This window comes from Alligator mississippiensis, chromosome 2, assembly GCF_030867095.1.
Source record: "Alligator mississippiensis isolate rAllMis1 chromosome 2, rAllMis1, whole genome shotgun sequence".
NCBI classification, from domain to species: Eukaryota; Metazoa; Chordata; order Crocodylia; family Alligatoridae; genus Alligator; species Alligator mississippiensis.
Window position 1 is genome coordinate 113,836,620 of NC_081825.1, and position 23,789 is coordinate 113,860,408.

Below are 23,789 nucleotides of genomic sequence, written 5' to 3' on the forward strand. Positions count from 1 at the left end.
GTACGGCCCCAAAGTACTGACTAGCAGAAATAAACAATAGATGTAAGAGACCTTCTAGAGGAACTGAAGATTTTCCTGATCATAGGGGCCGCATTTACATGAGTATGGGCATTTGGTTCCCAAGAGACAGCTAGCAGCGGGACACCTTGTGCTGCCACTAGCGTCCCCAGGGAACACCTCTGCCATGCGCCCTCTGGTGCGCAGCAGGTTACTCTGGGTGGGGTAGGAGGGGCTGGGGCAAGCACTGAGCTGGCCCCAGCAGCATTACCTGCAGACCTGGGGGCCTCCTGGAGCTACAGCAGCAGCGATCCTGCCACTTGGAGGCAGGCTCCAGTTTTGAGCAGCACACACTGCCCCTGTATGCACCGCTCCAGGTTTTTTTGCACAGGTTTTTCTGACCCCCAGATATTCAGGGTTCAAAAAAACAAAAACAAAAACAAAACCACAAAACCCCACGCTGCTACCTTGAAGTGCAGAGAACAGCTGAATGTGTAGTATGCAGTGCTGCAGATGTGTCTGCAGCACCACATACCGCATGGCCATACTTGTCTGGACATAGCCTAGGACACACAACTGTAGGTAATAGATGGCCAATGTCATGTCATTTCAACATAAACAAACTTTCAATGAATAAACACAGTATCAAACAGTTAAGTATGGAGGATAACAAGTGCAAACACTGATAGATTTAGATAACACCATTTAGATGTACAGCTACTGTACTAGAAATTACAGGAGCAAGACAAGTGATGATTTGGAAACTATTACAGAAGTAATATAATTACTATGTAATATTTAAGAGAAGAGCTTCAAATTAAGGATGTAAATACTGATTTTAAAAGTACTCATTTAACCTGTTGTAATTAAAATGGTTAAACAATTAATCAGTATGGCAACCCCTGGCCTGGCTCACATGGAGCTGCTCGGGCCCAACCTGCAGGACACCCTTTCCCAGCCCAGCACCAGTGGGGCACTTCCAGCCCCCCCCACAGTGTGCAGCGAGGCCTCAGCAGCTCCCCAGGGCTGCACCTCACAACAAGCCAGGCGGGTGGGTGGGTCCTCTCTGAGCCAGGATCCAGGTGCAGACAGGGTGGGCAGGGCACACTGTGGGGTTAAGCCACAGGCCCAGGGTATTCACCCTGCACCCACTTACCTCTACCTTCTCCCCTGCCAGGCCCCATGGCAGCTGTAGCAACAGAAGGCACCGCATCCAGCCAGGCACAGGGCTGGGGACAGGCACAGTGACGCTGAGCTCCAGGCCACAGCGCTGCAAAGTCAGATAGATGGTGGGGGTGCTGAGTCCTGGGCCGGAGCCTGCCCCACCCCACCCTGCCATGGAAGAGGGGCTGCACCATCTGCAGCAGCGTGGAGAGGTGGGAGCCCAAGCAGCCGCACCACGCAGGCAGCACAGCCCAGGAGCCATACGTGGCAGCAACCAGCGAACCTGCTGCAGCCACCCATGCGTAGCTTCCCAGGACCAGGTGCAGCAGCACAGGAGATAGGTGAGAGGCAAGCAGCACAGTTTTGCCAGACAGGCAGCAGCATCACAGCAGGCAGCAGGGGCCTGCCCCGAGCGCAGGCGGCTTGTGCCATGCTGTGGGGAAGCTACAAGCAGCCATACCAGGGTCTATGGAGCCTAGCTATTAGGTATTAGTCACCTCTACCCCTCCTCCTCGCTCCTCTCTCCCGCCCTGCTGTTTTCTGGTTCCTGCTGGGGCATCGCCTGACTTCCTGTCCCCCTTTTCCCTCCCAATGTGTGCCCAACCCCAGGCTAAACAATAACCAGTAAACTAGAACTGGTCATCACTGGGCTGATCAGTTAAACAATTAATCATTAACCATTCACATCCCTACTTCAAATCTGCTCAATGAAAATCAATGGCAAGATACCAATGCCTGTAGTGAAGCGATATTTTTAACAAAAAGGGATTTGACTAAATCAACTTAACCATCCATTTTGGGGGTAAACCAAGATTAATTAAATAACTCAGGCACAGAAGAAAAAAGATGGACACATGAAAGACAAATCACACCATCTCCTTTCTTAATATATATATGGTAACAAGGTAATCCCTCAATAACTGTTTAAAGAAAGTCATCACCAATTACTGTTACTTCACTGATAAATAGACCTGATACGTGTGTCCAAACAGAGGTATCAAAGGACAGCCTGGAGTATAAGAAAATGGCTACTTGCTATGGCCAAAATAAAAGTTGTACCGCAGGTGTAGAAGCAACATAGTGCTCTTGTCTGATATACTCTGTGAATAAACTCGCAAGACATGAACCTCCTATATTAAAAAGTCACGAAGACATTTCTTCCTATCACAGTCAACATCCTTTCCCAGATTCAAGACTAAAGCATGGGATAGTGATCCCCAAGATTAGTAAAGCCATAAAAAAGACAAAGTTTTAGAGCTAAATTCCAGTCTCTGAAAAAAAATACTAGAGATATCGGAAAATGTACAGTGCTGGAATTTTAAAAGTAAAACATCCCTAACCAAACATTTCGCCCTGGGGAAAATCTTGTTTGTATATTACATGAATTAATTCAACAACAGATGGTAAATTAATGACAAACAGTAGTTCTATCAGAGTTCTTCTCCATACCAAAACCTGCAGGATCTATAGTGAATAAGAAATGCACAACTACAAAACACAACAGTAACAAAACTTATCCAAAACACACAATCTAATCATCATTAGAAAACCAGGTATAAACACATAATTCAAGGGACTTATTCTGTCCTGTGAATATGCAAGGTATGTAAGCAAGGAGTTAATATTAATACTGATTAAGTCATATACATAAATCATCCAAATATCACCTGGAGCAGAGATTACTTCAAAAAAGTACTTTTTTTTTAAAAAAAGGTTCTGTTCATGTTACATTCTAGACAGCAAAAATGCTTCTACCAGCCTCTTAAAAGGAAAAAAGCCCACTGATTTCAATGAGAATGTAATCAGACCTTTGCTATGGGTCTCTGTTCTGTATTATGATCATATTTACCCATATTGGAAACATATTTAACTACACATAATTAAAATAAATTTGGAGCCTTTGGTCAAGAGAGGCCAGACCTTGGCACACAACTATTGCTAGAGAGACCAAGAGACTTAGAACAAGACTCATGTACAGAAAATTTCAGCTATGGTCTGCCAACACTGTGCGCCAAGCACTAGCCAAAAGTTATTTTTCACACCTCATTTACCTGCACATTAATTAAGTTATAAGAGTACATTGCCACAATATTAAAAGAAAATGGTAAATCAGGAAGATAGAAGAGAGAAGCCTGTTTCATACCTGTGAAAAAATGCAGAATTCTTGGAAAGACATAGATAACTGTCTCTATCTCAATTTGTGAAATGATCCAGTTAAAAACATATTTCAGTTTTTAGAAGGCCCACTGAAAAGAAAAATCTTTGAGACTGCCAAGGTACATCCAAAACCTCAGGGAGATCTCCCCACCAACCAATATGCTGCTCAGCATGTGCAGAAGAGGTTCAATTACACTGTGTAACATGCATAACATTGTTGTAAAACCACCTGCAAAGCTTCCAGCTGTGTCCCAGGAGAGCTACAAGCTGCTACAGTCTCTGAACAGTTCAAAGCTTGAAAACACTAGGGTCTGAATACACGTTTCCTACTGTAAACACAATTCTACTACACCACTAAACCATTCAGCACAAGAAAGCAAAACATTTCTGACATGGATTCATGCCTGACGGCTACTTCTGCTTACTGCTGGCCTTTCCAGTTGCCTACACTCTTTCTTGACTCGCTTTGAGGTAGAATGGGAATCGCTGGCAACACTGACAGAAAGATCTGTAGCCTAAGGTAAAAATGGAAATGCATAGAGTAGTCACCCTTTTTACTGCCTGGGCTGTGATCCTTCATAACACCGTATTTCACTCGTCCACACACCCTGCCTATTCTTCAAACTCCAAGACAGATCTGGCAAACAGGGCACAAAGAAAACAGTAAGAGAATCTGGAGCTACTTTCCCTGTTATATGCAGGCCGTTTCTATTACACAAGTCCACAAGCTGCTTCCTGTACAGCAAGGTCTGAATGCAAATACAACTCAAAGCAGTTTCACAAGTCCATGTTCATTTTCTCATGCTTCTGCTGCTGCAAGATCTGCTGATCCACTGATCTCTGCTAAACTGACATGTCATTATAGTGGCAAAACACTACGCAGTAACTTATGCAATGAAAAGAACACATCCCATTCAACAAATCATGAAAAATAAGCTGCTCCCCTCCTACCCCGTCTTGTCAGTGGTGATACTACACAAAAGTAAAATATTACCAATAACTATTCAATTATTGTTCTTGAGCAGCATATGGCTCTAAATGATGCTCCTGGTACCTTTCAACAATATTAAACAATTACATTGTATACTATACCAGAACCAACCAAACTTTCACCAACCCTGTCCCTCCCACAGTAATTTAATACAAGTCCCTTCCTTTCCTCCTCTCTCTCTGTATTGTATCCTGAATATTTCATGACCTTTTCCAAGACACATTAGATGGCATATGCATATGCCTCATTCTATGTCACCTTCTCTAAAGTGCAGAGAACTCTTCGATCTGTTGGTAGTTTCCATTATACGAGCCAATCCTCTTCTATTCAGGGCTCATGGGTCCCTTCATGAAGTTGCTCCATGGCAAGCATGTTTAAAGTTTTACTGTTAGACTGGCTGCTGGTTTTCAATAGCTATTGAACATCTGCTATATCACCAGCCCTATCTCCATATCACGTGATTCCATTTTAAAAGATGAGCAAAATTAGGTACACTCAGTATTTGAATAGAAGTCTCATGGGGAAAATAAGGGTATTCTAAGAAATGGAGATGATAAGTAGGTGGCAGATGCTCATTTCTCTGAATCAGTACTGAGTTGGGTGCCTAAGAACACAGGACTAAACCAGTATGCCCCTTAAAAGTCAAGTCTCTTGGGTTATTATTTTAGAGCAGTGGTTCTGAACTTTTTTAGAATCAAGGCACCCCTGAGAAAATGCAAGATCTTAATTTTCACTCATTTCTTGACTACAGAAAAAATAACAGAGCAACTCTGCTGTTGCAAAAAACTCAGACCACAACAGATCATGTTTTTGACACTAAGACATACAAAAAACTAGAACTCTTGGTTCCAAAATTATACCTTTTATTAGACCAACTGGAAAATGGCAAGAAAACTTTCCTTTTCTGCAAGCTTTCAGGCTCTGGGAAATTGTAGATGGTACAAGATGGTAAAAAGTCCCCATAAGTAGGAAATAAACTTCATTTTTGCACAGAGGGAGCTGAAAATGGAAGGCTGTCCCTCTGGGTCCATGAGAGTGTCTTTGTGAGCTGTGTTGAGGAGCTCTTTGATGTGTTGATCAGGTAGAATTCCTTCCCTGGAGGTGTCAGATGGCAGGCAGGGAGGTAAAAAAAAAAAAACCAAAAAAACAAAAAAACTTCCTTGTTGTTCTTCAATGAAGTTTAAAATCCAAAATTTTTGACACTATGCATTCTTATTTGTAATCTATGGGTTTATCTTGTGAATTATGTGTAACTGTTTGCACAGCTAACGATGCTAATAGTGCAAAGCACCCCATGGCACCTTTAACAGGACTTCCAAGGTGCCTCAGCAAGCTGGTTGAGAACAGAATGCCAAAAAAAAATTAGGTATTTTTTCTAAAAGAGATATACCCTGTCTCAGAAAAACTGAAGTCCTGCCTGACCACCTGTGGTCATTAAAGATTGTGTGACAACGGTGGTGGTAAAAATTAACCCTTGTCTTCAGTCCAAATTCCAGATTAGGCAATTACACTCTGCATACTTAAATACCACCACTAAAGTTCAATCTAAGTTTATACAACTAGATTCTACTATTATTTGAACATTTACTTCTTGGAAGCATAGGATCATAGAAAACTAGGGTTGGAAGGGACCTCACAAGGTCATCTAGTCCAACCCCTGCTCAAGGCAGGATCATCCCTGACTAAACCAACCTCTCCAACCTGCTCTGGAAAATTTCCAGGAATGGAGATTTCACAACTTCTCTAAGTAGCCTCTTCCAAACCTTGACCACTCTCATAGTCAGAAAATTCCTCCTAATCTCCAAACTCAATTTCCTCTGCTGTAGCTTGAGTCTGTTGCTCTTAGTCCTGTCCCCTACAGCCACAGAAAAAAGCCCATCTTCATCCTTTCTATAACCACCCTTCAGGTATCTGAAGACTGTAATCAAATCCCCCCTTAGTCTTGTCTTCTCCAAACTAAATAACCCTAGTTCTTTCAGTCTCTCCTCATAAGTCTTGCTTCCTAGGCCGCTAAAAAATCCTGTGGCTCTTTGCTGGCCTCTGTCTAATCGAGCCACATCCTTCATGAAGTATGGGGCCCAGAAGTGGACACAGTACTCTAAGTGAGGCCTCACCAGTGCTAATCATGGAAGCCAAAGCACAGAAACAGTCAAGGTCTCCATAAAAGTTGGTGTCTGGAATTGGTCTTTCCAGACACTTTGCTTTCAGTCACTTCTATACCAAATATTATGTGATGATCAAAAAATATTATGAGTAAACATGAAAAAGGCAATGGGTGAATTCCTGATCCCACTAAAATCAAAAGCAAAGCTTCAATTGACCTCAGTGGATCTAGTTTCCCTAAACCTCAATATCCTGAGTTTCAGGCCTTGCAGCTACCATCTTTAAACCACGTGCTTAGTGACTTTGTGAAAGACGAACATACTGAAGCTGCAACTGAAGGGCACACTACAATATATCCTAACTAATGTGGAAGGAAAATGTGGTGTATTCAGCACAGTTTACCATGGCTGATAAACAAGGCAGAGAAACACTGGGCAGAAAAGATAAGAAGGCTCCAAATATAATATGGAATTAGCACAAGACCAGGGATCAGAAAGAGGAAATTTGTTGCACTGGAAAATAAGTTGAACTGCAACATAAACAGAATCACTCCAAAACTGCAAGTCATGAATATCCATAAAGATAGGTAATGAGGTAATAACTGAATTTGAAGTAAACAAAATTAATTTATACAGATGTTCACAAAGATCTCATATACTCTAAAGTGCCTATAAAAAAGAATCCCTGTGAAAAATCTATCAGTACCATATATTATGGTCACAGTAAATTATCTGGAGAGGGATTCATGCTACCAAGTTGGCAAAAGAGGATTTTGTCTGAGGCACAGAGAATTTTTTTTACTGAGTGTGTAGGAGTCTAAAAGAAGTCTTCACCTTATTGTGAAGGAGTTACTTGGGCAAAATGAAGATCGCAAACTCAAGTGTACCTGTAACAATTTTACATTCAACTAAATTTTATGGCTATAGTATTCAAATGTAACTGAATTTCAGACACTAATTTCTGAGGGCATAATCTGAGACATCTAAGAGTGATTTTTTCAGGAGCACTGTGAACAACTTCGGTCCCCTCTGTAACAGGTCTATCTTAATTTGGCATCTAAATATAAATTTAAAAATCTGGTTTTAGACTGCCACATGAGAAAATTTTGTCCAAGGTAATTTGCAACATATATGAGGACTACGTTTTCTAATACAGAAAGTCTGCAAAGTAGTTTCTGGAAAGAATCGCATCAGATGGTCAGAAGTAGGGATCAGAAAACAGAAGACTCGGACCTTTATATTAAACTACATTGTATGGTACATAAAATATTGTTTTATTTAATAGATAATTAACTGCATAGATAGTTAACTGCACACATTAATATTCTCCAGGGTTGTGGCCATATTAAGGGTTAGTCAGCTGCTTATTCAAATACTTGACGCACACATTCACAGAATAAATGAAAATATTTCTCACTTCTATCTCCTGTCAACAAAGAAAAGATACTTTTTTCTTGATTCTTAAAAACTAGTTTACAGCAAAACTTGCTCTATAGATAAGCTGTTTTGTTTTGATTATTTTATTAAACTATTGGACTGAATACTGAATAAAAGTTTCTTTAGTAACTACACGGTTATAGTACCCTTACCATCAAATATTCATCTCTGGTTACATATGTCACAAGGCAGGAAACTAGCATTATGTTTCCCCATTTTCTTGAGAATGGCATTTATGCAAAACCTGAACTCACAGCCTTACTTCTGCATATCAAGCCAAATGTATATAATCACTCCACAGCCCAGTGATTTTTAAAATAAACCAAAATTCACATCCCAAACTCTTTCTTCACATTTCAGTGGATTCTAAGTAACAACACATTTTATTCATTATTACCTGTATTTTGTGAATGTTTAGGTTTCCATGCTCCATAAAATAAAGAACTTATTCCTTTAACTTAAATGCAGCTGGAGTGGGCATTAGGGGATTAGTTAAGTGTCAGTCACTACATAAGCATCAGTACAAAGTTAGCTCTAAGTTATATGCAATCGAACTCATGATGAATCCAAGATGTCTGGCTATACAAGCCTGTTAAAGTGTATCTTGAAAGACTCATGACTGTAAGACAAATTAGCTCAAGGTTTCGGAGCCCAATCCTGCTCCCAATAATGTAAATCGGTTCACTGACAGCGATGTCAAGCTCTATAGCTGTAGCAATGCAGAATTCAGTGTGGCAAGAATGCAATGAGCTCACTGGAGGTCAAGAGGTACTCATGACTGATAAGAAGCAGATGTTAGACAAGAGGATTCCAGCTCAGTGTTGATTAAACTTTTAATTTTTCAATTGGAAGGCAACTGTTTGAAGTGCTCAAAATAGTATATTTAATTGTCTTACGCTTCTAGAATCATTAAAGGGAAAAAGAGCTAGTGAAAAGCTTGAAGACTTCAACAAAAAAGGTGTGGAGGCCATAAATACAGATACAGTGCTGTAACCTGTGCTTTAACAAACAGGGAAGCTCGAGCTAATCTGCAAAATGAATGTTGTTACAGGCGCTACTAACAAAGTTGATCAAAGACATCACTGATAGATAAATACATTGGGTCTCCCTCTGGAAACTGAGGTAACAACAGCCATTAATAATCTGACCAAATAGAAGAAACCAAGAGGGGAAGGTGACGCACATGAAAAAGAAACTATCTATGGTTGCAGCTTATGCTACACACCAGATTTGTCAGCTTGAAGGCCTGACGAGACCTGTAATTTTGCATCCCTTCCTACTACTTGTGTTATTTACTACCTTTAGTAAAAGAACCATGGAAAACTCTGGGAAAGCTCTGAGTGTCACCAGAGTGTCAAAGACTGTTCATTATACACAGTTGTAGCAACACACTAGATCCTAGATTTCCTGGCCTTTATGACACAGAACTTACAAGAATGTACTGGGAAGTCCCTGGATCCACACGGTCCCAGAAACAAACCATTGTGATTCCTTCTCGACTGGGAGGTTCTGATTTCAGCCTAGAGAACATAATGGTGCCTCCCAAATAGAAGAAGGGTTCTTCCACCCACAGCCAAACAAAAATCAAGCCTAGCAGCAAAGAATTGCTTGTGTACCTGGAAGAAATCAAATGTGGCAAATGTGGGAAGGAGGTTTGGAACTACAGGTTTCCCTTACTTTATGCAGGTTCTGTATGTGTTAATTCGCTCTTATGTGACCCTTTTTATACCAAAAAGTCGCTATATGCAAGGTAAATTCACTCTTATGCGATTAGTGTGGTGGAAGCCCACGTCAGCTGCTTTGTGCGGTGCATTGTGGGAGTGACACGCACCAAAATATAGTCTCCTGTATGGATCTGTGCTCCTCACTCGTTGCCTGCGACACATGTTTCTGTAGTTGCCATCCCCATTATGGTATCATTCACCACCACCCTGTGCTTCTGTGTAGTGTCTGCTGTTGATGAGTACCAAAACTGTCTTATAAAAGTGGTAGAAATAGGTCTGGGGGTTAATACAGATGAGGTCTTGGAATGTATCCCTTTTTGTTACACTTTACTATTGTAAAGTGGGTTCCCTTTATGCGAATTCGAGTTATGCGCCATTTTCCAGGAATGCATGTACAGCATAAAGCAAGGGACACCTGTACTTTGTCAAGAGGCTTTGACCTCCTGGATGTTTAAATCTCCCAAGTCTTCCTAATTTTAAACCCAATCAACTATCACAATTTGAAAGTTCAACTCAAAGATCAGCTATTTCTTGCCTTCTGTAGGAGAGTCTGGGAGAGAAGGAACAAAAAACAGATCAAAGAATAAAACCTGGATGATGAAGGAGGCTGAAAATAGAGCAAAATATGAGCAAAAGGAAACACCAGCACAGAGAGATTATAAAAAAGAGCACTGGAGAAGGGTAAGGAAAACTTTGGGGGGTTACACAGAGCACCAGTTTCACAACTAAAAACATGCATACTCATTTTTTATTCATCTTCGGGGGAAACTGAATCAAATTTACATTAGCAACATTTTTTGTAAAACCCCAAAGTTGGTCAAAGTTATCACTAACAAAATGAAACTGGATCTCACTCTGGAAAGCGAGGTAACAACAGCCATTAATAATCTGACCAAAGTAGATTTTTCAAAATTTTCAATTCCTCAGGATTCGCCCTGCTCAAATAATGGGGCAAATCTTAAAGGTTCTTAAAGTCTTTTACTCAAGCCTCAGGCAAATTCCCAGTAAAGCCATTAATTCTGCCTCCTCTGCTCCTTTCTGTATTCATGTAATTCAATGGCACTGTCCCTAAAGAAGGACATGCTAAGTAAGACGTAAGGTGCACGCACTGCTATAAGTTCCAGCCCAACTAAAGCCACTGGGACTCTACAGACAGCAATGAAGGAATCCACCAACTGAGATCAAATAACACCATCTGGGACTGACACCCTTATTCAAAGCCTCAGAAGTAAATGGAAAGCCTCCCAATATCTTTGACCTGGGGTTTGGATTAAGCACTAACAAGGTTTGTCCCAGTAACACTTTCAATTTAAGTAATATCTTTCAAACCAAAATATTTGCATTAATGTAGATCAGATCAGAACCAAGAGACTGTCTCTTACAACTGCATGGATTACACAGATGGAGAATATGAGCAACTTGCTTGTTTGGGCAAGTGAAGCATCTTAGCACAATTCCCACCACTGCTCCTATCTCGCCTGTCATTTTAAAAAATGAAATCTAAACACAAGAGATATATTTAATGTAGCTCAAGTTAATTATACCAAGAATAAAGACACCCCTAGCAGCAAATGAATGCAACTTAGTCCTCAAATACCATTAACAACAGAAATAAAATAATAAAACTTTATTATACATCAAATGATGGCACTGTCCAAACTCTAAAACACAGAGTTATTCTCATCAAGCTTGACGCACTATACCCTATCCTTTTTACAAGGCACACAAGAAATAACTGAAATAACTTTAAAGCCCTAGATCAATCTTCTCTTTCTCTATTAAATGTTGAGTAGTTGACAATGTTAACAAATGACTTTCTGCAAATACTGCTCTCATAACAATAAATTATATTGCTTGCAGCAAAGAGACATCTTTCTTTCTTGTTTTACATCATCAAACACTGTATAATCAATAGTGAGTCCTTGGGGATTCTCTAATCCACAGTTCACCTACACTGGAAGTGTTTGATTTTAAGAACAGCTTCTTAAGGTTTCTATTCTCCCCCCATTTTTCTATGGCCCACCTGAAATGCAAAATGCCTCTATCATGTAGAGTATTACATTAAACACGTTTTCAACCAACTCATAACCTATTGCACTCTACAATAAAGGAGCACTTACTGCCATTGTCATCAGAATCCTCACTGCTGCTAGGAAGCCGACCTCGTTTCATGATCTCCACGGGAAACAGCAGGCAGCCTGCAAAGCAATGAGACAGCACTTAACCCAAGATAATAATACAGAATCATCAAGTTGTATTTCAGACGGCATTCCAGGATTTAAAGCACAGAAAGGAAAACAAACAGCTTTAAATAGCATTTGAAATATAAGCAGTAAACAACCTAAAAGTGCTTAATTAAACCTACATCACATGGCAGGTAAAAATATTATTTCAGGAGGTTTGGTGACAGTCCTGTGGCCATCCTCATTCCAAGGTGTGAAAGCATATTCTAGTGCTTTCAGAAGTCTTAAAATAGTTAAACATCTACAGTAAAAGTAACAGCAGCAGCTAGACTTTCTCTTATCCATTATGACACTAGATGGGCAATATAATGATGCTATTATTCCTTCTATAAATATTTACATTGGCTGTGGCATGCCTTTGAAGCAATTTTATTCCTTGTGGAAGGTGCCAAACTGATACAACTAGAGATAAACCTTAATCCACAGAACAGGCAAAGGCAGTGCAAGGTTCCCCACGAGCCAGTCAACGTGCACCAACAGCAAACTAGAAGGAATCCCGTCGAATGAGAGAATCATTCCTTCCTCATGACCACAATTTTCCTGCCTTCTCTGCCCAATCCCAATCATAAAAGTAATTTCTCAGATGTCAGATACCTGTTCTCTAGCACGAAGTCAGATGACTAACTCATCACCTACTATAAAACAGGGATAGGCAACCTTTCCCAGCTGCAGGCCAGAATGACCCACCTTGTATCAGGGGCAGGAAAGTGGGTGGGTGGACACTAGGATCTGGATGCTGCCACCACTTTTCCCCACAGCAACACAAGGAGCATGACCACAGAGAAAGCCCACTGCTGCCGAAGAGGGGCTTACAATTTTTGTCTCATTTGCCATTAAAATGCAGACCTAAGCACAGCATTTGCAGCTGCAGGCTGGATCCAAAGGTTTCATGGGCCAGATATGGCCCAGGGGCGACAAGTTGCCAGCACTTGCTCTAGAAGACTGTGGAAGTTTAATAGTATCCAGAAGTTATCAACTATCTGAACTGTGACTGACTCAGTGACTAAAAGGTGAAAAATTCTAATTCTTAATCCAGTATCCAAAACAGAGGTGTTATTCCCATGCAAACTGGGGTTTCTAGAAACCTTTTAGCAAAACTTCCATTAGCCTATAAAATACAAAGGTAGCAGCTTCAACATACTATGGTTCAGAAACAAAATATATGCTTCACTGTAGCAGTTAAACAGTTAACTGATAACATGCACCTGGGATTCTCCAGCAGCTGCATCAAGCTGGGAAAGCCCCTCACCTCCTGCTGCCACTGGCACACAGTTACCCAGGGATCAGGGCCAGCTACAAGCAGCAGCATTGAGCCCCGCCACAATCCCCATGAAGCCATGGGCAGCAGCAGTGGGCTGGGAAAGCCCCTCACCCGCTGCTGCCACTGGTGTGTGGCTGCCCAGAGCCAAGGGCTGCAAGTGGCTGCACTTGGACCCACAGAGCCCCAACCCAACCCATTGCCAGCAGCAGGTGCATAGACGCCTCATGGCAGATGGTGGGGGAGCTGCAAGAGGTCTAGTCCTTCTTGGGGCAGCACAGCTCTTGTCCCTTCCCCACCAACTGTCCCAACACACCCACTGCTAGCAACGAGCCAGGCCAGGGCTCCTTAGACCCCAGTACAACTGCTTGCAGCCTCCCCACTGTGCGCTGTGAGCAACCTGGGCTCTGTGGAGGTGGCTGCAAGCGGTTGCATCAGGGTCTGCAGAGCCTCAGCCCGGCTCACTGCCCCCAGTGAGTGCATGCACACCTTGGGGTAGAAAGCGAGGAAGGGGCCAGGGTTGTGCTGCCTCAAGGGTCCTCTGCTACTTCCACACTATACTAGGTACTAGTTTCCCTTTCCTCCTTCCCCTCTTCCCCACTGCATCCCTCCTGCTTGCCCCTTCAATCGGTAATGCATTACCAGTTATCAATATGTGAATGGTTAAACACTGCTAAGTCTGCTGTTAAGTCTGTTGTTTGTGCTTTTAATTTGTGTAAAATTAATTTACACTAAGGAAAAAAAGAACCTAAACCAAAATCTGGTATACATTCTAATGTATCCATATAAATATCTTCTTAAACAAAACAACTCATACAGAAAGAATTAAGAATATTAATTGCCCAGCAAATTTCTGTTTTATGCTCATTAATAGTTTTATCCTCATTAATAATGTAGTTTTCCAAGAAGCCTGGTGAGAGCTGATCTGGTCTGCTCTGCTCAGTGTCTCCCCTTGCCACTCTTATTATGAACCTTTGACCTCCACAGCTGTCCCTGTTTTCATTATTATTTATTCAGAGAAATCTGTAACACATCATTTTTGGCCCCCAATACTAAAGGGGGCTTATAGTTTCCATGGCGGACCTGGCCCATGACTTCCCCTGATGTGTTAGAAGTCCTGGTAAGAGCTGGTGCACTACAGGATTTCCTCTTTCATGGTGTTAATTTATGTAAACTTTGACATAAGGATGATTTACCCCAGTTACTTACCCTATCAGAAATTAGAGTAAATGAAACTATCTTTGATGTGAGCAATGGCTCATTTCATCCAGACCTTTCATTGACATTTTATAGAGCAAAAGACAAAACACAATTTCTGGGTAAAAGAATATAAACCAATTATACAACCCCCAGCAAATACTAAACTCTTTCTGAAACACCAGCTCCAGAACAAGACAGAACTTTACACATTGTTATAAATGTCAAGGATCAATAAATATATCAGCCAGGCTGGTGTCACAAAATATGAATACAGGTACGGATTAACTTTAGAGGCTTCATATCCAAGGATTCGTAAGGATCCATTATAAGGATGAAGTCGAGCTGAAAATTCCACCTGACAAAACAGGCTGCTGCTATGAGCTAGTTAGTCTCAAAATTCCACCCGGCCCTACCTTCTACCCAAAATAGTATTGAAATGCACACCCACCATCTGCTTGGGTCAGGGACTGCGTTTATTCACCAGAGGAAGCATAACTGCTTCTCAACCTACACCTCTTACCCACTTGCTCTACCTAAAATTAAAAAGAATATAACGAAAAGGGATATAACGAAAAAATAAAGTATCCTCCTATACACTCATAGTCCTGGACACCATCCTCTGATTCTTCTGACTCCCAACTGGTCAACAGGATATTATATATGTAGAACAAAAAATACACATTATGCACTATACTATATTCAGCTCCACCAATTTAAAACCAAGAAATTCTGCCACCTCTTTGAGGGAAAGTACATTTTGGGGGAAGAAGCATATTCTTCATCTTCTCCTAACTGTGACCTTCTACAGACACAAGCAGTGAGAGAGGGGTAAATGCTCATCTCTTCCCTCGTCCTTCCATGCATGCAAAGGCATGACTTGGCCTTTTATGGCTAGCCCCAAATCCTGGCTCAGAAAGACCAGCACCAAAGAGTAAGCATATGGCTGGTGGAAGGAAAGGAGGGAGGAACTTCAATACCCTTTCTACAGAATTTTGAATCGCAACGGTCAAAACAATGTTTCAGCTCTTAAAATTATGTTAAACTGTTCCAGTCAGATGCTTCCACCTATGCTATAGTAAAAAGATTCTGCAGGTAAGAGCACTAAAAAGCTAATGATAATTACAACTGCCACACTGAAATGCAGCTGCTTTAAGGGATATCAATTCCTTTCTTATAGCAGTTACTATCAATTACTAACTATGGTCAATCATGCAAAAATGACATCAAATGGTAAGCAGCAGCAACATTTTACATGCATTGTAATGGCAAGGTGCTGTTTTTACATGCATTGTAATGGCAAGAAGAGTACTATGTTGTTTACTATTTTTTCCCCTTTTCAGCAACATAAACACCTTTTACAAGCGTGTGGAGAATACTATATTGAGCGCACAGCAACTTTTTCAGCTTAAAGCAAGTTCAGGGACACTGGTAATAGCATTCTGCTAAAATTTGTCTGGAACATCTATAATTATAAAAACACTGAAAAAAAAGCTGCTTATACTATTGAACTTTTCTCCTTACCAAAGTGCTAGTGTTTATCATCCTATTCCAGTGATTCACAACCAGCGTGCCATAGCACCCTGCACTGCTTTGAGATACTTTCAAAAGTACATGGCATGCCAAGCTATGTTAGCACTGTTAGGTGTGTAAACATGATTCACATTATAAACCCAGAGATTTCAACTGGGAATCCAGTGTTAAAAACGTTCTGCCTTGTGGTCTTACTGCGTTCTTTGCAATAGAAGAATTGCTGTTGTTTTTGTGTAGTCAAAAAACAAGAGAAAATTAAGAGCTGGCATTTTTCAAGGGGTGCCTTGAGTCTAAAGAAGTTGAGAATCACATTTCTATTCCTTTTCTTCTAAGGCTAAAATGTGGGCACTTAACCCCCCCTCCCTCCTTTGCTTCCTTTGAAAATCCTTCCATAAGTTTTGCAAAATTTTAAAATATTCCTCCTTTGATTGATGTAATCTAAGCTTTGGCTTGGCATAAAATGTGTTTATACTTCAGTGCAAGTAATTTATATCATTTACACAACAGCGGGTGCATCTACACGAGATGTTTACTGCACAGTTGACTAGGCTGTACAGTAAACATCTCAGCATCTACACGTGCCCCAGCTAGGCTGGAGTAAATTAGTACTTGTACTATTCTGCTCTGGAGTAAAAAAGTCTGCAGCAGTGCATGTGTAGGCGCTGGAGGAGCTGGTGGCAGCACGAGGGTGCTTCACTGCAGATGCTGCCTGCCAGCTAGCCCCAGAATGAAGCTCCCTCATGCCCCAACCAGCCCCTCCACAGCACACTGAGCCTCTGGGCCCCCCTGTCAGCCGGAGCTGCTCCAACGTAGCTCCATGTGCTGCACATGAATAAACTCTGGAGCTTATTCATAGGTTCACAGATGTTAGGGCCAGAAGGGACCTCAACAGATCATCTAGTCTAACCCTCTGCCCTAGGCAGGAAAGAGTGCTGGGGTCAGATGACACCAGCCAGATGCCTATCCAGCCTTCTCTTAAAGACGCCCAAGGTAGGGGAGAGCACCACTTCCCTTGGAAGCCTATGCCAAATTTTGGCCACCCTTACCCTGAAGAAGTTCTTCCTAATGTCTAGCCTAAATCTGCTGTCAGTTTGTGACCATTGTTCCTTGTTATCCCAAAAGGTTACCCCAAAGATGAACAGAGCATCTTCGGTTCCTTGCTGCACCCCCCTAATGAATTTGTAGGCGGCCACAGGATCCCCTCTCAGCCTTCTCTTGCAGAGGCTGAAGAGGTCCAGGTCCCTTAGTCTCTCCTCATAGGTCTTGGCCTGCAAACCCATAAACATACAAGTAAACCTCCTCTGGACCCTCTCGAATCTATCAACATCCTTCTTGAAGTACGGTGCCCAAAACTGGACACAGTACTCCAACTGTGGTCTAACCAATGCCACACAGTGGGGAAGTATCACCTCCTTGGTTCTATTTGTCATGCATCTGCTGATGCATGATAAAGTGCAGTTAAGCTTTGCTGATGATTTCATTGCACTGATGACTCATGTTCATCTTGGAGTCCACTATGACTCTGAGATGTCTTTCCGCTTCTGTGCGACTGAGAGGGTCATTTCCCAGCCAGTAAGTCTGCTGGATATTTTTATGCCTTACGTGCAGCACTCTACATTTGTCCTTGTGGAACTTCATCCTATTGTGTTCTGCCCACTTTTCCAACCTGTCCAGGTCTGCCTGCAATTGTTCCCTACCGTCTGGTGTGTTCACTTTCAAATGGCATGCCTGGGAGCAATAAACTCCGAAGCACTAAATTCGAGAGGTCTTTTATGCATAGTAATATCATGTGTAGACACCCAGTGAAGCCACGTCCACATGAGACAAGCAGTCATGACCTGATGATCCACCACTACCACAGGCAAAATGATTAGCGACATCAGGGCAGCCCTGATAAGATATTATGCTTGTACAGTATGCAGTAAGTGGTACTGCTCACCATGCTTTTCAGAGCCTATGAAGCCTCACAAAGACATACAAAATATCTTACAAAGATGTACCACCACTTGTCAAATCACTTGAACACTGTTTCTCTACTCTCCCTTCATTCAGTGCTTTGGCTCCAAGAGCTATAATCTGGCTTTAACTCAGTAGATGAGCACCGCACACTGAATGTACAGCACTGTACAACTGTTAAGTATTATTCTGATTAGTTTTAAATGCACATCATTTAATAATCTGCGATATTGCTTCTGATCTATAAGTATCTAGAAAAATGAAACAATCCATATTGGACAAAGTATTTGTAATATTTGCAAACAAATGACTAAATGATCATCAAAAGCAAATGCCAGCTGCTTCAAAATAATTTCATGTTTACAAATCTCTGCAGAGGTGAAGTTACAGCGAGCTTTACACACTGGTTAGGTGTATTAAGGGATATTGATATATTTGCCTGCCCCGGAGGCAGCACACTGGATTTGAATTGGTCTGATAGAGTACAGCAAATCCTCCATTCTTATCAATATGTATTGCTGTGCTTTTCTTTTCTCAACACTGTAAGAAACTCATTTAGAAAAGGAAATACAAAGCTTCAAGAATTAGTTAAAGTAACAGCCAGTGCCAAAATCTTTCTTCTTCCACACTGACATCAGTGGGACAGCACAGACGTCAAACTGAGGGTAAAATCTAAACCCAATTTTTTGCTGACTTCCTCAAAATAGAATTTGTACTATATAAACTAAATTGTAGGCCATTGGTTCTCAACCTTTTTGGATTTAAGGCAACCCTTGGAAAATGCCAGCTTGTTTCCACTTGTTTTTTCTACTAAAAATAATAGAGCAATTCTTCTGTTGCAAAGAACTCAGAAAAAACACAACAGGTTAAAATGTTTTTGACACTGTGGATTCCTCTGTGAAATCTCTGGGCTTATCCGTGAATCCTGAGTAGCTGTTTATACGACTAAGAGTGCTAATATTATGCAGCACCCTGTAGCACCCTTAAAATATCTCACAGCACCCCAAGGTATCCTGGCACCTTGGCTGAAAATCAGTGTTGTAAATAGACATGCATGCACAAACACGCGCGCGCGCACACACACTTTTTCATGCCTGTGTAGCCAACTAAAGGAGTTCATGGTAAGTACTATTATCAGGTCTGACCTGAAGTTGTTTCTGATTGGCAGACAGCTGGGGACAGAAATGTCGTTTAAAAACGTCAAACTCTTTTCATTTTAATGGTTAAGCAGGAATAGATTTTTTTTAATTATTATAAAAAAAATAAATGTGCATCCTCAGGTCAAAGCTTATAGATACCATATTTCCTGCTGGAGTGCTTTTGAATGATTTTATAAACCTCTGGGTAAACAGGGTGTATAATTCAAACTCTGACAGACCATTAACTGTAAGTGTTAAGGGGTGTCACTATAATAAACTGCTCTGAACAGCTGCAAAGACAGTAAGGGAAGAAAGCAAAATTATGACAGATCTACACCCTGAAGACAGATTGAAAAATTAGCTTTTCATGAAAGTAACCCACTAACTGCAATGTTACTGACTGTACTGAGACCTAATTACCATCAATACACAAGAGATCACTTCAAACCTTTTTTGCACAAATGAGAAATAAAGCATAATCTAGTCTTAATCAACTGGACAGATGATGAAGACATTAGGCTCCCATTACTGAATTTCTTTAAGTAGCTTGTTTTTGTGTTCTTTTTACTTTCTATCATTTGATACGCCAAGATAGCGAGAGAAACATTGCCCTTTATATGCTGTGGACAGAAACAAAAGGAAAAAAGATGAATAAAACTACATCAAAAGCCATTTGATCTGACTAAAAACCATCCAGACACTTGACAACTCATCTTGATCACATTTAAAATATTTTGCTCTCCACATTTTTCATGTATACAAAAAAAAGGCTGACTTGAGCTAGAATTGTATCTTGAATGAAATACTAGGAAGTACAACAAGCCAGAGACATCTATTTAGAGAACAAACTTCTTGCACTTGCATGAAAAAAAGATCATTGGCCAGATCTGTTCTCTTTATGGACTACTTTCATTGACTTCAGCAGAGCCATTCAAAATCTACAATAGGATAAATTAAAGCAGAATTTGACTCCATCATTTCAACTCAGAACAGCCACACAACCTGCATCCTCATCTACACATTGGGGCAAAGCGAGTATGATACGATACCATTCTGGCTAGCAGCTTTTCACAACACCCTGCAGTGCCCAAAGTACAGATGCAATGAATTGGGCCCTAAGTATTATATTAACCTACCTCACTTCCATTAGATTTAATTGCTTCGATCTCAAGAAAGTTGTCACCTGAGCCAATTCTATCAGGAAGCAGTGGTGTGAAGAAGCAGCTCTAAGCTCATGGAAAAAACACTGAGGAAATGCTGGCTTTTTTATACATAATATTTCTGTGAACTGGGAATGAAACCAGAGAAGCTGGAAGGGAAATTTGCAGCTGTGAAGGGAAGGGTTTTTATTATTATTTTATTTTAAACATATGTATTAACTATAGCTCAAAACAAGGAGTGGAGTGGAATCCGTAGCCAGAGGGAGAATCCTGTCAGTAAAATGCATGCCCCTTGCTGCTGCAACAGAATATCCAGCCGTGTTCAAGAGCCTCCAGAAATACTATCCTAACAAGTATATTTGGTGCAACTTTTATAAAGACCTTTGGCTTCCAAGACCAGACTGCTTTCTACTCCTTTAGAAGACAGCAACTTCTTGCAAGGCAAGTTAATCCAAAACCCAGCAAAACCTCTTTGGAAACAGGATTGGAGTACCAGCCAGTGTAAAATAAAGTTAAAATGCAGTTAAAAAGATAAGAAAAAACAGGTGTTGACAACTGATTGGAATATTGGGGGTGATGGTAAGAAAACAGCTATGCAAAGAGCAAGCTATCTATGTGTTTTAAAATGTGCTTGGGGCTTCCGAAGCTGTTACTTGTTGTGCCTTAAAGTATGGCTCCTCCTTATCTGAGGAACGACAGTTCTCACCTTATCTGAGAAATGACAGCTCTGCTAGGAATCATAGGGCTGGAAGGGACCTCCAGAGGGCATCTAGTCCAACCGCCTTCCTGAGGCAGGATCATTTTTACCCAAACCATCCCATGCAACCATCATCTAAACTCTACATAAACCTAACCTTGACCCCGCCACGACACAGACCTAACCCCCTAACCTGCCACAGGTAAAGCAGGAACCAGAGCAGCCAACACCCTGCTGACAGATCCAGCACAGGCTCCCCATGCTGGCCATCACATAAACCATTACTAAAACACAATGAAGTGGGGGGGGTGTCCACACAGGAAATGTTTTGAAAGGAAAAGCACTGATCTGCTGCAGTGGTGATGCATAGGGGGTGCATGTGCACCCTGACAGGCCGCACTCCCTGATTAGGCAATGGACGGCGGGGCAGGTGGGAGCACCGGCCGGGGAGTGGGAGCACAGCCACTTCCAGGAGCACCGCAGCCACTTCCTGGTCAGCGAGATTGACCACAGGAGACACCCCCCCCCCCCGGGGTTGATGACTGGTGGCACCAGTCACCCATGATCTGCTGAATGCTCAAATTAATTTCAGAAACCATCTCAGGGGTTGCAGCCGTGTTGGTCTAAGGCAGGGGCAGACAATTATTTTGGGTGGAGGGCCACTTACTGAGTTTTGGTAACCCATCGAGGGCTGCATGACAGGCAGCCAGGGGCAGATAAATATTAATTTTCTAAATTTTTAGGGGGTCCCGCAGCCCGCAGTTTGCCCACCCCGGGTCTAAGGGCATAGGCAGGCAAGGTTCTTTGGGTAAATCCGGTATCTTTTATTAGACCAACTCAGTTGGGGGAAAAATTTTTCTTTGCAAGCTTTCAGGTACAAACACCCTTGGCTAGGAGGAAGCTGAGACACCATCTCACACCCTCCTACTCCATCCCCTGCCCTAAGGACAATATTCAGCCTGGAGGGGAAAGCGCTGCTAATCTAGCACACCAGGTAGGGGGTGAGTGAGAGAGCTGCTGTATCGCCCACAGCCAATTAAGTGAAAGGCATGGCTATTTTGGAAGTCGGGGTGCTTTTTTGCCCTGAAGCTCTGTCCTTCTCAAGGCTGGATCCCAGCCCTGGTAACCCTCAAGTTCAGGCACCCCGGCTTGCTGGGGGTGGGCATCTGATTCCAGAGCAGCCTTTCCCCAGCCCCGTCCCCACCCCAATCAAGCCATGGAGCTGCGAGTCTCCCCCAACCCTCTCCCTGCTTCATCCCGGCTGCAAGCCTCCCCTCCCTCCGCTGCCGGCCTGCCAAGCCTTCCTCGCCAGCCTTTCCTCCGGCGGCGGCGGCTCCGGGGGCATCTCACACAAACAAGAGAGCGGGAGAGGAGGGGCCGGCGGCGGCGCCAGGCTCTGCGTGTGCGTGTGTCTGTCTCCGCTGGCAAGTGCCCAGCTCGCCGCCCCTCGGCCGCTCCTCCCCCCGCAAATCAAACTCGGTGCCCGCGGCGGCCAGGCAGCGCCTCCTCCCCCAGCCCCACGCCCCGGTCTCCATGTTGCAGCGTGAGGGGAAGGCCCGCCGAGCGCGGAGGCGGTGGCGACGGCTGGAGCCCGCGTCTCTCCCCCTCCCCTCCCACTCCCAGACCCTTCTGGAAACTGCGCGGCAGCCTCTTGCCGGGGGAGGCCACCCGGCGGTGCGGGGGGACGCGCACACGTCCCCATCCCCCAAGCCCGCGGGCTGCAGAGCCGCAGGCTGGGAAGCGGCTTTGTCTCCTCGCCCAAGCGGGCTGCGTTGGGCGAGCCCTGCAGAGAGGGCACCAGCCCGCCCCTGCACCTGTGGGTATCCCCCCAGCCCCTGGGATTCATGCAGCCCCGGCCACTTGTTCCCTTCCTACTGGGCAATTCAGAGGCAGGGAGAATGCTTGCGTCACTGGCACGGGAAGGTGTGTGCAATGCCCCCTCCCCAGACACGCACTGGGTGCATCCCTGTGACCACCCCCCACCAGCGCGCAGCGCCGGGAAGGGCTGACAAAAGTTTCCCCCGCACGTGTTTTTGGTTGGTGCACCCCCCCTAGAGCGGGTGCAGACCGGCGCGGGAACGGGAGACGTCCCGAAGCCTCCCTCCGCCGTGCACCTGCTGCTGCCCCCGCTCGCAGGCAGCCGTGGCGCCCGGGCCGGCTCCTTCCCGCGTGGGGGGCGGGGCCGCTCGCCAAGCTCTGCAGCAAATGAGGCCGTTCCGACGGGATTCGAATCCTCGGGCAACGTTCCACCCCCGCGCGCGCGCATCAGCCCCGCCGCCGGCCGCGCGAGGCACCGGGAGGAGCTGCTGCCACCCAGCAGAGCAGCCGCCGAACAACGCCCCCTGCGCCTCCCCCCCCCACACTCACACCACACACACACACACACACACACACGCGCGCGCGCCCTTCCCCCGCCCCTTCCCTCCACACACACACACACTCTGCCAACACGTGCACTTCCAGGCTCTTACAACTTGCTCTCCCCGCGAGAGGCGCGGTGCACCCGGCTGCGACGATCGCCGCGAAGAACGCATTCTAACCAAAACCCCCCAAAAATAAATAAAATAAGACGCTTCAAACGCAAGGCAAAAGAAAGACTTGCGAATACTAATAAGGGCGATAATAATAATCAACGATAGTAATAATAATGAGCGGCGTGGCCAGACACCACACACCTCCCCCCGCCCCACAAACACGCGCCCGGGAGTGCCGGAGATCGCTTCCTCCGGGCACCAAGTTCCCGACTCCTCGGCCCCCACCCTCCTGCTCGAAGACACCATCTCCCCGCCGAGGGAGGCTGGAGGCTTTCTCAGCCTTTTAATCCATAGCGAAAAAAACCCACCCCCTGGCACACACCCCACCCGGCCAGCCCTTGACTGGATGCAATGGGAGACGCTGGCTATGCGGGTGACACAGTGACAAACCCTGGCCAAGGCCACCCCCACGCCCTGCCCTTGCCATCTGTCTCCCAAGTTGGTACAATGCTTTCTACTTTTCAAGTCGGCTGGAGGGAGCACGGATGCACTTCAGGATC

The 23,789-nt window shown here is 43.7% G+C and overlaps 1 protein-coding gene across 8 annotated transcripts in view; it reads right to left on the bottom strand.

Annotated features, from left to right (window-relative positions):
• JADE1 (jade family PHD finger 1) overlaps positions 1-23,789 on the bottom strand; it is a 117,566-nt gene that overhangs the window by 36,516 nt on the left and 57,261 nt on the right. For 7 of the 8 annotated variants that reach the window (XR_002092450.2, XM_059722064.1, XM_019494380.2 and 4 more), the window contains one exon: positions 11,693-11,770. Coding sequence is in view for 7 of the 8 variants with exons in the window: in XM_059722064.1 (XP_059578047.1) it covers positions 11,693-11,770 (78 nt within the window). In the remaining variant the exon portion in view is untranslated. Of the gene's footprint in view, positions 1-11,692; positions 11,771-20,034; positions 21,932-23,789 lie in introns of those variants that run through there. The other variant, XM_019494396.2, reaches the window with a different exon arrangement.